Source organism: Ambystoma mexicanum, chromosome 4p (genome assembly GCF_040938575.1).
Source record: "Ambystoma mexicanum isolate Mex_15411 chromosome 4p, UKY_AmexF1_1, whole genome shotgun sequence".
Lineage (NCBI taxonomy): Eukaryota > Metazoa > Chordata > Amphibia > Caudata > Ambystomatidae > Ambystoma > Ambystoma mexicanum.
In genome coordinates this window covers 207453963-207467235 of record NC_090927.1, presented here as the reverse complement: position 1 = coordinate 207467235, position 13273 = coordinate 207453963, and the positions used below count along the sequence as shown (strand labels likewise).

General features: G+C 45.1%; 1 protein-coding gene across 6 annotated transcripts in view; it reads right to left on the bottom strand.

Moving 5' to 3' along the window:
- The window catches only part of MSRA (methionine sulfoxide reductase A), a 1385155-nt gene that overhangs the window by 792114 nt on the left and 579768 nt on the right, over window positions 1-13273 (bottom strand). For all 6 annotated transcript variants that reach the window (XM_069605714.1, XM_069605717.1, XM_069605715.1 and 3 more), the window contains exon 3: window positions 5233-5352. In XM_069605714.1, coding sequence (XP_069461815.1) covers window positions 5233-5352 — 120 coding nt within the window. The remainder of the gene's footprint in view (window positions 1-5232; window positions 5353-13273) is intronic.

The following is a 13273-nucleotide window of genomic DNA, read 5'->3' as shown; positions in this document are numbered from 1 at the left end:
CTGCCTGGCAGCCAAGGAGACTGACCGTTTGGAGCTCCCGGTGCCCGCGGACTCGCTGTGCTTTGCCTTCTGTTGGGCCCCCGTCGCCGGGGTGCCCTCACAGGGCTTAGAAGACCACTCAGACTTCTTCTTCTTCTTCTCACCTGACGGGCTCTTTCCTTCCAGCCAGTTGGAGAGACGAAGATGTCGTTCCTTGATTGTCTGTTCCGACATGTTGCGGCAAAACGCACAATCCTTCTCCACGTGCGTTTTGTCCTCATGAAGGCAGTAGAGGCACTTCGAATGCTCGTCCTCTTTGAACACATTCTGCAGCTGGCATCCAGGGCAAGCCCTGAACAGCTTTCCGGGCGTCGAGCTTCCTTTCTCCTGGGCCATGTCCGGGGTAGGCCACAGAAACTTCTGGACTCCTCCAAAAAGCGTAACTCGACGAAAACTTCACCCTTGAGGGGCGTAGAAAAATCCGAAACGGGTCCCCGTTCTTCGAATGTAGACACAATGGAGCTTGAGGCTCTATTTGACCAAAAAATTAGAAAATCTCTTTGAAAAAGCGCGAAGACGCAGCAAAAAGCTTGAGAGCTAAACACGAGGACTCCCAACACTTGAGCGTGCGGTAAAAATCTGAGGATGGCTGCCAGGGGAGGGGCTTAGGGAGAGGGCAGTCATTGGCTGGGGGCCGTATGACCCAGAGATCAGTGATTGGTTACTACTAAGAAAGACAGATCAGAAACGAAACTGATACTGATTTTTTTTCTTTACCGAGGATTCCCGGCCTGACGACGGGGAATATTCATGAGCATGTGAATCCATGCCAGACCCCATGTTGGAGAAATGAACATTTTCACAGGCTAATACTACACCCAATCCATGTGAGATAAGCTCCTACTAGCATAGGATATAATGCGCCTTTCGTCAGGTGACACCGGGTCCACTTGAGCCAGGATGGTCCCAGTCCTACGGGACTGGCGTCAACCGTAAATTCAGTTTCCCCAGCCGTGCAAAAATCTGCAGACAAAATGCATAGCTGGATGGTTTCAAATGCTTCCTGGCAGGATTCAGACCATTTGAAAGGCACCCGTTTCTTGGTGAGCGTGCGTAGCGGTTCGCTCACTGATGCAAAGTCCTGTATGTATCTCATACAGTAACTGGCAAGACCCAAGAATGAGCGTACATTGGTGGGTGTTTCAGCATTGGTGAGTGCAGCCACCTTTTCTGGGTCTGGCATCATTCCCTGTGTCGAGAATATGTGTCCAAAAAATTACAGAGTTCCCTTCCGAAATTCACACTTCTCCTTGTTTAGTGTGAGATTGGTGACCTCTAGTGCCATACATACTCTGGCCAGAGTGTTATCATGCTGGTCCTGATCTTTTTCAAACACTAGTTTGTCATCACTGTAGTTCAGATAGTTGGCAATTTGTTTGATGACATTGGGCCTCATTATAGGTTTGCCGGTCTGGTAACAATGGTACTGGTAAGCTTGCCGGTAATGTTGTTACCGGACCAGCAAACTACAAGTTCTGTTTGCGGGTGCATTCCCGCCCGCCAGGTCTGACCTGGCGGGCATACCAGCAATCGCGTGCAGAGCATGTCGGATGCACCGGCACCATTCTGAATGGTGCCGGTACATCCGACCTCCTCATTCCTCGACCCTCCCCATTCCCATTGAGCCCTGTGGGGCTCAATGGGAATGGGGAGCATATTTTTCCGGTGCCCGCGGATGGGCAATTACCGGGTCCGGCAGGGCCGTAATTGACCATTCGCGGGTGCCGGAAAAAATCGCAAGTTTGCCGGTAGCCTGGCGGTTTTACCAGCAATTCTACCACCAAACCTGTAAAGGGGCCCATTGTATATTTAGACCTGAAAGATCTTGGTGGTCGAGGACACCCCGAAGCTTAATCGCTTGTATCTGAATAATCCTGCGTGCGTGATAAAGGTTGTGATATATCTGGACTCTTTGTTCAGCTGTAACTTTTGGTATCAATTGTTAAGGTCCAATTTTGAGAAGATATGTGCTCTGTTCAATAGATGGATCATGTACATAATTCATGGGGCCTGATGCCTCTCCCTCATGATTGCTTCATTGGGCCAGCGCCTGTTGATGCAAATTTGATGTCATCGGACCCTTTCTTCGGGACTGGGACTATGGGCAAAACCCAAGGGGTGGGTCCGGTTGCTGGGTCGATAATGTTTTCACCAAGTAGTTTGTCCAATTCGTCCTCCACCTGCCTCTGGATGTTTATTGGGATGCCCATGTAGTGTTGGGCTATCGGGCGCACGTCAGGATTGATGTAAAGGTTTATTTGTTTGTTTTCACAGTTTCCCTAGCCCTTTGAACAACTTGGGAAACAATGTTGCATCTACGTACTTGTGTGCCATGAGGTGATATAGTATGTGGATCAAGCCCATGTCTAAGGCAGCCCTGAAACTCTGGTTGTATCCACTTTCGGCGGCAGCTTCGAGTACATGTACAGGCAGCATCTTGGCCTGTCCCTTGTATTTACATTTAGCCAGGAAATGAGCCGCTTCAAGCAGCTTCAAGCACCTTTGAGCCTCTGCCAAGTCCAACTGGAGCTGTCTTTGACCCTCAGATTCAACCTGCTTGGAGCGGTTTGGAGCTACGCCGAACTGAACATTGCCCCTTGCTCCAAGCTTCATTGAGCAGCCACGAGCCATTACGCATGTTGAACCGCACCACATTGTTAGATCAAGTTGAGCCAGTTGGCCTCTGAAACTGAATCTCTGCATTCCTCGCATTGTGAGCCCATGAGCTAAGACTTTGTATTACGCTTACTCCGCATTGCCTGCCTGTCCCAAGCTTCTACTAGCCATGTGCCGTTGTTGCTTGTCGAACCATACAGTTGTATTCAATCCCGTCGGGCAGCTTGCCCATTCAAACCCAACCCGATGCACCCGAAAGTGCCCATACCCCTGGCACAATGCTGCTAAGATCCTGAAAGATGATAAGAAGGCATATATAAGTGGTTCTGCCCCACTGCCCATGTTCTATGGACCCTACCAACATTTAAGACCCCATTTTAAATCTTAAAGACATATTCTTGAACTTGTATTTTATTTCTCAGAGACTCTTTACCTGCAGACCCCAGCACTTCAATGCATAGAGTACTCTATTTCTCTCAACGTCTAACTTCTCTGTGCATCTCCAGGGGTTAATTTTTCTTTTTAGTTTAATTAAAGTCTTATTTTTACAGAACCTTGATTGGACATTTCTTTTATTTTGGTACTCGTGTTGTTGTGGGTGTGTCCATACTGGCTCACCGCCCTCTTGAAAAGTTTAGCCTGCCCTCAGCCCAAGGGGTGTTGCTAGGTTTGAAAAAGATCTGGGGCTACGCTAATGTCAGGACTGTCGGGACTTGGGGCTAGCTAGCCTTTTGGTTGTAATCCCTGAGCTTCTATCCGGGGCTACAACTAAAAGACCCGGGGGTATAGCCCTCTCAACCCCCCCTAGCAACGCCTCTGCCTCAGCCCATGCTACCTCAAAGAGGTGACGAAGGTCTAGCATTCATGTTGGGCCCGTTTCACTTTTATGACTGAAACCTCTGCTGTTCTACTAGCGGTGCGGCGCTGAGTAGGGGTTTTGAAACAACTGCTCATCCGGTACTCCTGCAGGGCTGTAGTTATTTAGTTACACCTCACTTTCTGGAAGCCCTTAAAACGTGGTTATGCCCCACCATTCACCTCCAAAATGCAGCTATTACCAGCCAGTCAGTGGTCTCTGTTAGTTACAGATATTATCGGCAAAACCAGCCAGGATCACTCTGCGACTTCAAGCAATTTCCCAACAGTTACAATGCCATTGAACACACACATTAATCAGTAAGCATAATCTATAAGGCACTAACAACGTTCACTGCTACATTGGCATTCCATGACCACAGTGACATGAAAACAAAATGACAGTTGGCACAAATCTCAGGCCCTCGTGCACAACATCTAAAACCTAGAACATACTCCAGCCGTACACTCTTGCACACATTCTTGCAAGCAGCAATTAACAGCACTTCCGGACAAGCCCACAGTGCTATGCGGCCACCCAAGTGGTAAAGGTGTGCTACACTAATGGCAACTGAGCTAAAATAACATAGCACAAAGAAAGAAAATTAACTGAGTGATAAAATGTCAAAAACCGTCAAAAGAGTGAAAAGAGGAGCAAAATGGAAGAGAGAACATGGAGGGGAAAGGAAAAAGATGGAATAGAATAAGACCGCCATATAGATAGTAAAAAAAGAGGGGCAAGAAATAGCGGAAAGGAAAGACACAATGGAAAAAGAATACCGTGCTCGAAAAAGAGGCAGAAAGGGGACCAGCAAAGAATTAAAGGACATTGAAACATTAAAAAGTGAAAAAGGGTAAGGAAAAGAAACCAACAGCAAGGGCTTGGGACCTGATGGTTTGCCTATGTGCATTATGAGGTATAAAATACACTCATCTGAACGAGATTTCTGGTCGCATAGGGAGGTCTCGGATCTCAAAGCTCAGCCTCGGCCCTTGTGACCCTACGTTGTTATGGAACTCCTGAATGACTTGCAATGCTCTCATGATGTAATGATAGGGCTAATTTATACCATAAACAACATTATTTTAGATTGTGAAGGTCTTCTAGATGATCCTTATTGCAAATGAGCAATTCTGTGCCATCTGCATGCTTTGGTGGTGCTTTATCAATCTTTTCAGCCCAATATATTGCCAGGCGCTGGGAGCTATTTAGCTCCTTCTTGTGGCCTCGAAGAGCAGGGTTAGCTTGACACCAACAGCTACCAGGAGCTACCTTTGACTTCCCTGACCGACTGATGCTATTGAAACGTGTCTATGGAACATTCAGTCTGTATGTTTGGACTTCAGGGCACATCTAGAAGACATTTAAACAGTAATGGGTCATAATTAATGGACACAAAGTTTATATACAGGAGGAATAATGCTCGGAGGTGAGTAAATGGAACAGTCAAGGGGGACAACACATAAGTGAACATGCAACATTGGACACTTTTAAGTGCAGGTAGGCGGTTCGGCCAGCTGTACTCGGGATGTGACCACGATGGGTCAAGGGCTAGAGTGGAGGCAGAGGAAGTGAGGGAGAGAGGCAGGTTAGAGGCGAGGGAAAAATCTTAGCTAGCATGCTATGTACTAGCGTCTCGTTCCCCTGAGGTAGCTCCTGCTTACTCTGTGATGCTGGCTACCCAGTTCAACAAATCCTTATTTTGATTCCTGCAGCCATACCTGAGCAGACTTCCTGGTAGGAAGGGTTGGGGGTATATCCTCCTGCAAAGCCAACCTGGGTAGAGTAGACGCCTTTTTGACTCCAGAACTTCCTCTCTGCACCCCAGAAACAGCCCATACCTGAAATGGAAAAGATGTGTCAGGAGACTTTGCTTAAAGTAAAAGTTGGTGGATTCGTTTGAAAATGAACTGCACATCATGCTGAATTATATCATAACTGTCACGCTATGTATTATCTATGTTCAAATCGTTTAATGATTTCATAATTTGTTTTTATATTGCTAGGTACTTGTTCATGTTGATGTTTTTCGAGACACAGATGATGCACTTAATTATTAAGATCACTTTAACCCTTTTAGTACACAAAGTGAAGGATAACACAAACGTTCCACCAGGGTTCACCTGGAATTGTGTGGAGGGCATGTCACACCCCTAACCAATTCAAAAGGCAAATATGCACCCTTGGGGGCAATAAGCAAATTTACTAAGATGCATATACGCCCTATGGCCCTTAAAGGTTTACGTTACATTGGGGGTCATTACGGCCTGGGCGGTAAGGGATACTGGGCACCGGTAAGGAGACCGGTGCCGGTAATCCCTTACTGCCCTATTCCAAGGTCCCTTGGTGGGGACCGTAAGGAAAGTGTGGTCTGACCACAAGTTCCTTACGGGTCCCGCTAAAGGACCAGGGCGCTAATAACGGGCTTGCAATTCGCAAGCCCCTTATTGGCGCCCTCCCCATTCCCATTGAGCCCTATGGGACCTCAAATGGGAATGGGGAATGGTTTGTTCAATGGGGACTTACTGGTCCCGCCAGGGTCGGACTACAGCCGTAAGTCCTAATTGAACAACACCGGTGCCGGAACCGGTATTGGAGGCAGCCATGGCTACCTCCAATCTCGGAATGAGGCCCATTGTGTCCATATTTCCTCAACAAATCGGTAGTTTGTCATTCTCAATACATGGCATCTTATCATGGTCACAGCTGTCACCTAAAACAGTTCACACTTGCCTCAACGTTACAGTACTGAAATTACTATACATGAGCAGTGCCTAAACAAGACACTTAAAGAAATGGTGATGGGGGTCATTTGGAAATTGTTTGACGAGTAAAACATGTACCAAATTCATTGCTTGAATTGGACTTCATGGGTTAGTAAATGGTGGCATTACAGTCTTCGTCTTCCATTGTTAGTGGTACTCAAGCAGGATTTGCAATTCCTAGCGGGCAAATGATGGCAAGCCATATTCTGTTCTTTAACCTTTATATGATTCTGTTGAGTTCCAGTGGTACCTGCCTGACTTATCGTGACACGAAACCATAACAATGGAATAAGCAATAGAGACTCTTAATGCCACTTATTCAATTAATTTGATCAATGTTTTACATATGAAACAAGGTCACACTGATTCAGTATCCCTGAAGTCCACACATTTTATGACAAACAAAGCTCTCTGGCTGTACAGTATTTGCCCAATCATGCCCTGAGGAAGCAAGCAAATGACGAACCACATGCAGGCAAGGGCTAAACCTAGTGTATAGTTTAGAGATCAATGATTTTATTTGAATCATAACTTCATCAATAGAACAATTTATTATTAAAACTAAACCTTACATATACTATGCATTATACTTTACAGAAGAGTTGTGGGGCCTATTTATGGCAGCTGATATTTAAATGCCCTCTTGCCGTGGGACAGGATCCGCTCCTTGTCAACCTCAGCAGTCACCGGTAGAAGTCTTGTGCTACCGAGTGTTCCAATTACCCCAAGAACGTGAGAGGCAGTTTTTAAATATGCAAATGACTTTCTTTTCTAAGGACTTCCACACCTCCAAGACACCCTCCTTATCTTTTCTAGCCATCCTTCAAAGCTGAAGCTTCACCTTTCAGGTAGCAAGGATTTCAGCCACCTTCTCCTTCAAAGTCTCGCCTTAAAAATAGAGAGCAAAGAGTAATGTGTTCCCTGTATGGTATCCAGGCATTGCATCGAATACATAGTATCGAATGCAAAAGCATAGAAAAAAATGCATGGATTTATTTTTTACTATAAAGGGTTTTAAGGGGTAAAAAACGGGGGTTTGGAGGTCACCCCCACTCCCATTAAAAACAAATTATTTTTTTTCCGATGCATTTTCATTCAATGGTTTTGCATTCGATGCGATCACTAGGAACCATTCCTTATGAGTCAGGGCAGCTCCTTCTAGGTGGCCTAGGCTGAGACTTGTTTCCAACCTACTCATTTCTTACTGGCTATCTACTCTTTAGGTTTGAATTCTCCCCATTGACTGGTGGGGCAGCAGGGAAATTTTAACTTCACGTATTGTTCGACTATTATTGATGTTTTGGTAACAAATGAGTGCTGTGAAGTCTTTATAGCTATCCCGTGATGAGCCGGGACCTAAACATCAAATGGGAGGAGGGGTCTGGAATGGGAGGGAGCTGGGGGAATACATGGTGGGGATTGCATGTTGGGTGAGGAGGGGTTGGTAGAACACATGGGGAGTTCAGGGGGGTAAGAGGCATGGTTCGGGGGGACCCCGCTTTAGAAGAGAAATTAGTGGATGGAAGCAGGGGAGATGGTAGGGCACAGGAGGTAGGGGGTATGATGGTGGGTAACTAACAGGTTGAAGCAGGATAGGGATGCGAAAGAGTGGTGCAACACGAGGGTAGTGGGTGGGAAGTCCAGGTGGAGGAGTAGGGGTAGCAAAACAAAGGTGTAGGGGGGCTGAAAAGAAGAGAACTTGGATTGTAGGGAGGAGAAGAAGAAGGGCAGAAGGGGATGTGGAGGGATTGGATTTTGGAAGGAATGGTGAGCAACTACATATGTCAATAACTATGGGTAGACCATTGTGCAACCTCACATAGGTAGTAGCAGGTCAGGATCAGTTTCAGAGGGCGAAGACCCATCATCCACTTGTAGACCAAAAAAAGACAGAAATCAGAGCCATGTTGGTTTTCTTCTCAGCAGAGTAGTTCTGCAAACGTCTCCAGTTGGACCCGGCATCAGGACGTGCCTGCTTCACAAAACCTCAGCACCCATGGCACCCTCCTGCCTTAGCTTCACACATTAACAACGTACTTGTTCTTCATGTTTGCTGCTGACATTTCCATTCCATAAATCTGTGTTTCTCCAGTCCTCAAGTGATCTCCACATCACAGGGATCCTTCTATGCATGTAATCTCAGAGCCAATAATACTGCATCTCTGGGAAAGTGGGAAAGTATTGTGCTAGCAGGATCCCACATCATCCACCATCGTGGAAAAACATTGGGTAGCAACCAGACCAACCCAGTCTCTTGCAGCCTGCTACCCAGAAATCATGATCTGGAGTTCCAGGAAATCACACACTGGTATAACTAGAGTGTACAAGTGGTGGTGCAGATAGAGGCTCACTAGGGTGTCCCATGCTAGACTCTGTGTTTGTGTAGTCATTTCTTAATAAATCCTACTATCTGCAATGTCTTTGGACTGCCAGTGTTGCTTTTCAGATAAAAGCGATAGTGGAAGACCAATGAGCGACCAAGAGTGAGGAAACGCTCGAGTTGGTGGTCTGAGGTGGGTCTACTGCTGGTCACCCAATCTCTGGACAGATCAAGGACCCCAAACTAGGTAGGCAATCTGTGCTGGTGGCTAGAATGCATAGAGAGAGTTGAGTGGCTAAGAGGCCAGTGTGAGGCTACCTACACCTCCTTTTAGGTTGAAGCCACCAGACAGAGTTTGACCGTGGAAGAGAAGTTTCTTCTGGAAGCTGTTGAAGCTCAGCCAGCTCGTCAGTGAGAATGCTCAATTGACCGCACTGACACTAACGGACTCCAGCAACACTTTGCCCCTGTGCTCTGCCCCGGCACGATCTGAGCAAGGAAGCCGTGAAGCAGCCCCATGCAGAACATCCACCTAACTCCGGCCCTCCCGGTGGCCATCTTATTACCAGGGGCACCCTCACTGGCCACTCACCTCCTGTCCTGCCCACTTTTCACTGAGCAACAGATGTCCTATTACCAGGAATCTACAGCAAACAGTGCTTCAGATACAGGCAACACTGGTTGGCTTTGTTCAGCCCTTTGAAGTCCTAGGGCCTCACATCCCTGGTGTCATTCCCTGGCCCCTTCTAATGACAAGCCTGTCCGATAGTACCATTAAACACAACTCTCTCATGCCAGCCACAAAATCGTTGTGGTATGTAGAACTTGGCCTGAGCATTTGGAACTGCTTTTTGGTTGTTAGCAATTCTGTATTGCCTTCAAACTGCTCTTTGGTCACTATTTGTAATTGTGTCGACTGTGGACACTTGCCACCTCGAGACCAATAACAAAAATAAGTCTTACTTGTTTTATTAGCAATAGTGCAGAACATAGATTGTGTCCGATGTTTTTCAAATCAAATACTACAAAGGTCATTATAAAAGTAGCCAAACTGAATCAGGATGATAAGGGGCCTTGAACTGAAGGAACAAATACTGCTTCAAAAGTCCATCCTTAGAATGAGGATATGGGCTCAGGGGACTACCTAATCATAATATCCACACAAACAGGCCTTTCCCTCTTATTTCAAAGGGCTTCATCACAGGAATGTCCAGTGTTCCAACAGTTCAGCAGAAGATCCTGAAACGTGGTAACCAAAATCCCCAAAGTAAAAAAGAAAAAAAGCTTTTCCAGTGTCCAAGACAATATTATCTTATATAAGGTCTCTGCAGGGAGATCTTTTCTCGCCCCCCCCCCGCCACACACTGTAACAATAATGTTGATGGCTTTCACCTCAGGTCCTCTCTTTGTCTTGAAAAAAATCTTTGGTAGCAGTGCCATGATTCCTGGGCAGAGAGGTATTTGAGAAGTCTTCCAGACAGTTGCCTTCTAGGGCTCCTGCTCTGCCTTTGCTCAGGGTCTCATTCACCGGAAGGTCTAGGGGGCTTGGTGTGTTTATATGGATATGGGGAGCCCTGCTCCCAAACTCCCATTATTTCCATCAATGTTACATTCCCAGGGCTGCCTTTCTCCCCCTTTACCTTCTTCCCGATGGAGCAACGTTTGCTGTAGACAATCTGATGTCCAAAGATAGGACACCCCGTCCCCTGCAGACCATAATGCCAAAGAGTCAGCCAAAATAAGTATTTCCCATCTCAGGAGTTCAAATACACAAAGCATAAGTGAATATAAAGTGCACCATTTCTTAAGACAATTCAGTAGTCAAAGAAGCCTCTTTAATGAAGAAAGTGAAATTGTTCAACGCTTTTCGGGGAAACCCCTTCATCAGGAACAAACTGTTAATACAATATATGAACATGAAATTAGTTATGAGAAACAGATTTCTTGGTCACAGAATTCAGTAAACATGTGTGTTGCTCATGGAACCATTTCAGTGAAAAGCCATTGTGGTATACACCCTGTAGAGCAGATCTCCCAATCAATTGATGTAATCAATCGTAATGAATATTGAATGATATTTGAACATATAGACATGAAGGTTTAAAAACACCACCAACAAGTAGGTGTATCAAACAGATAATATATTTTTTAAAAAGTATAAGGAAAATAGATGTAAAATTAATGAAAGATGGAGTCACCATCCAACAAACAGTGTATAGAAAAGATTAAAATCAACTGAATAAAGGAAAAACAATTCATATCCAAAGGGCGGTTCGAGCAACCAGCTCAAACCATCAATAAAAGATGATTGAAAGTCAACTGTGGGAGGGATAGAGACAAATGCATAATGTACCCAAAGTCTACATAAACCAAGTATATACAATCACCAATAGAGATGAAATATAAATATATAGGTTTAGTGTGTGTTGATATGAAAACCAATATGGATACAATTTGGGGAAACTACCAGCAGGCTATAAAAATAAAAAATAAAAATCACATTGATAAATAAAGAGTGTACTCCAAGAGGAAAAATGTGCAAAATTATCTTTCACCAAAATCAAATGTCAGCCAAGATAACCATAATACCAGGTTAGAAGATAACTGCAAAAGATTAAAAGATTAAAGAGACAAAAACAAGTAAGCCACGGTATGAAACCTAAAATAAAAAAAGAGATCTATGGGAAACTGGGCTACCTCAAACAGCACAAATCAAAGCCTGGATGGCAAGTGGAGTAAACAAAAGAACGCCTGAATTAAACAAGTTAATATAGTCCAATATGGCGTCCATGCTGCATGACGACATCATCACAGAAACGCAACAAGGTCATCTCGCCTGCTCGGGGAACATAGGACTGGTTGAACAGTATTCAATAGCCATGTTATAGAGAACGGAAAAATGAAGAAAACACCAGGAAGTGTATGACCTCAAATCGTGTAAACAAAAACAGAAATAGAACAATACATATGTCAAAAAGGTGACCTGGAAAGATGGAAGTTGGGTGTTCGTCTGCTGAGCAGTGGACTGTAACCTCAGCCACTGATTACTGTCTACGGTTTTTGGTTTGCTTTACAGGCACGGTAGAGTGCCTGTATGCTATGGTGAGGATTGGGTGGGTCTGGGGAGTTGGGGGTCAGGGAGGATTGAGTGGTTATAGCAGCTTTAGACATGGACTCATCACAAGAAGGTTCGTAATGTGAGTGTTTCATGTCTCCAGTTAGTTGAGCCACAGCTATAATGTGATGACTGTTTTCTCTTTCTGTTCAATGTCTATTGCTGGTTGTATTGGTTTGAAACTAATACAAAGATTAAACAAATAAAGAAAGGTCACCTCTATGAACACGATAGTCGTAGACTATTTTGGACATCAAGAGTCATATGTATCAATACTAATATTAGACAGATAAAAAAAGTGAAGGAGATCGGAAGCGAGGAAAATCATATTTGTGTAGACATGTAGGGCCTGATTGATGGAAGTGTTTTATAATGGCTCAATCCCATAGGAAAATGTTCCATGAATCAGCCCTTAATAGTCAATTTCCAGAAAAGGCCTGAATGACATGAGTCTATAGTATCATTCAGTTCACTTATAACAGTGGAGGACATTTGTTAGAGTATCCAAATCAATTGTAAAGACCATAGGTACAATACAGAAAGAAAACTTCTAGTTGGAAAAGGTTTAATCCACCTAGTGGACCCTATCCACAGACTCAAAAAACACATGTTCTACTCAAATTAGAATATAACATCAAAAATAGTGATGAATAACTATGAATCATCTTCAATAAAACAAACACATGCTTGCCCTCCCGGAATTTCTCTATGTCCTGCAGAATGCTCCCATTCACATTCCCTGCACGGACTTTTCCAGCATAGATACCACCCGCCGGAAACTTCTGTGGGGAGGGAAACAATCCTGCATTGCCCTGACCACGTTGCAGCGATCAGTCTGGGAAGGGGGGCAGGGCATACCCTGTTTTAGGGCATAATACTGGGCATCTCAGCTGGGCGTTTTGAATGACTGGCTCCATGCAGACCCTGCTTTCCCACACGTTGGGAACGAGATTAGGTGCATGGGCGAGATGACGCCCCTCCGGGTCCTATATGGAGCAGACACTGCAGCAACCGGCCTTCCAGGGATGATACAACAAATACGATCAGTGTGGAACAAAGCAATCCAATACATTGGGTGGGGGAGGCGGCCCACAATGAGCCAACCTATGTGGGACAATGGGTGTATCCCGGAGGTCATGGCAATGGGCAATGGGTCGCTTCCCTAGCTGGGAAGATTGGGGGATACTGACCTTAAAGGAGGTCTTACAGGACGAACACCCGAAGCTGTTCGAGGCATTACGAGAATTTATCTAAATAAATCGATAAGCAAAAAAGAATCCAAGAGAACGCTCAGATCCAACAACAAATCACTCCTTGCTGTCCCTCGGTTAAAAAGCTCCAGAGCAGGAGGCAGTAGCTTCTTAGTCATGGCCCCGAAACTATGGAATGAGCTCCCAGTTAACATTAAAAATGAAGGCTCCTTCCAATGTTTCATAAAAGTATTAAAAACCTGGCTCTTTGATAAATACTAGCTATCCCACACAGCCTCTAAAACCCCCACCTAACGCAGATTGAGACAGATGCCTCACTAAGGTAGACCAATACCAGAATCTGTAAATATT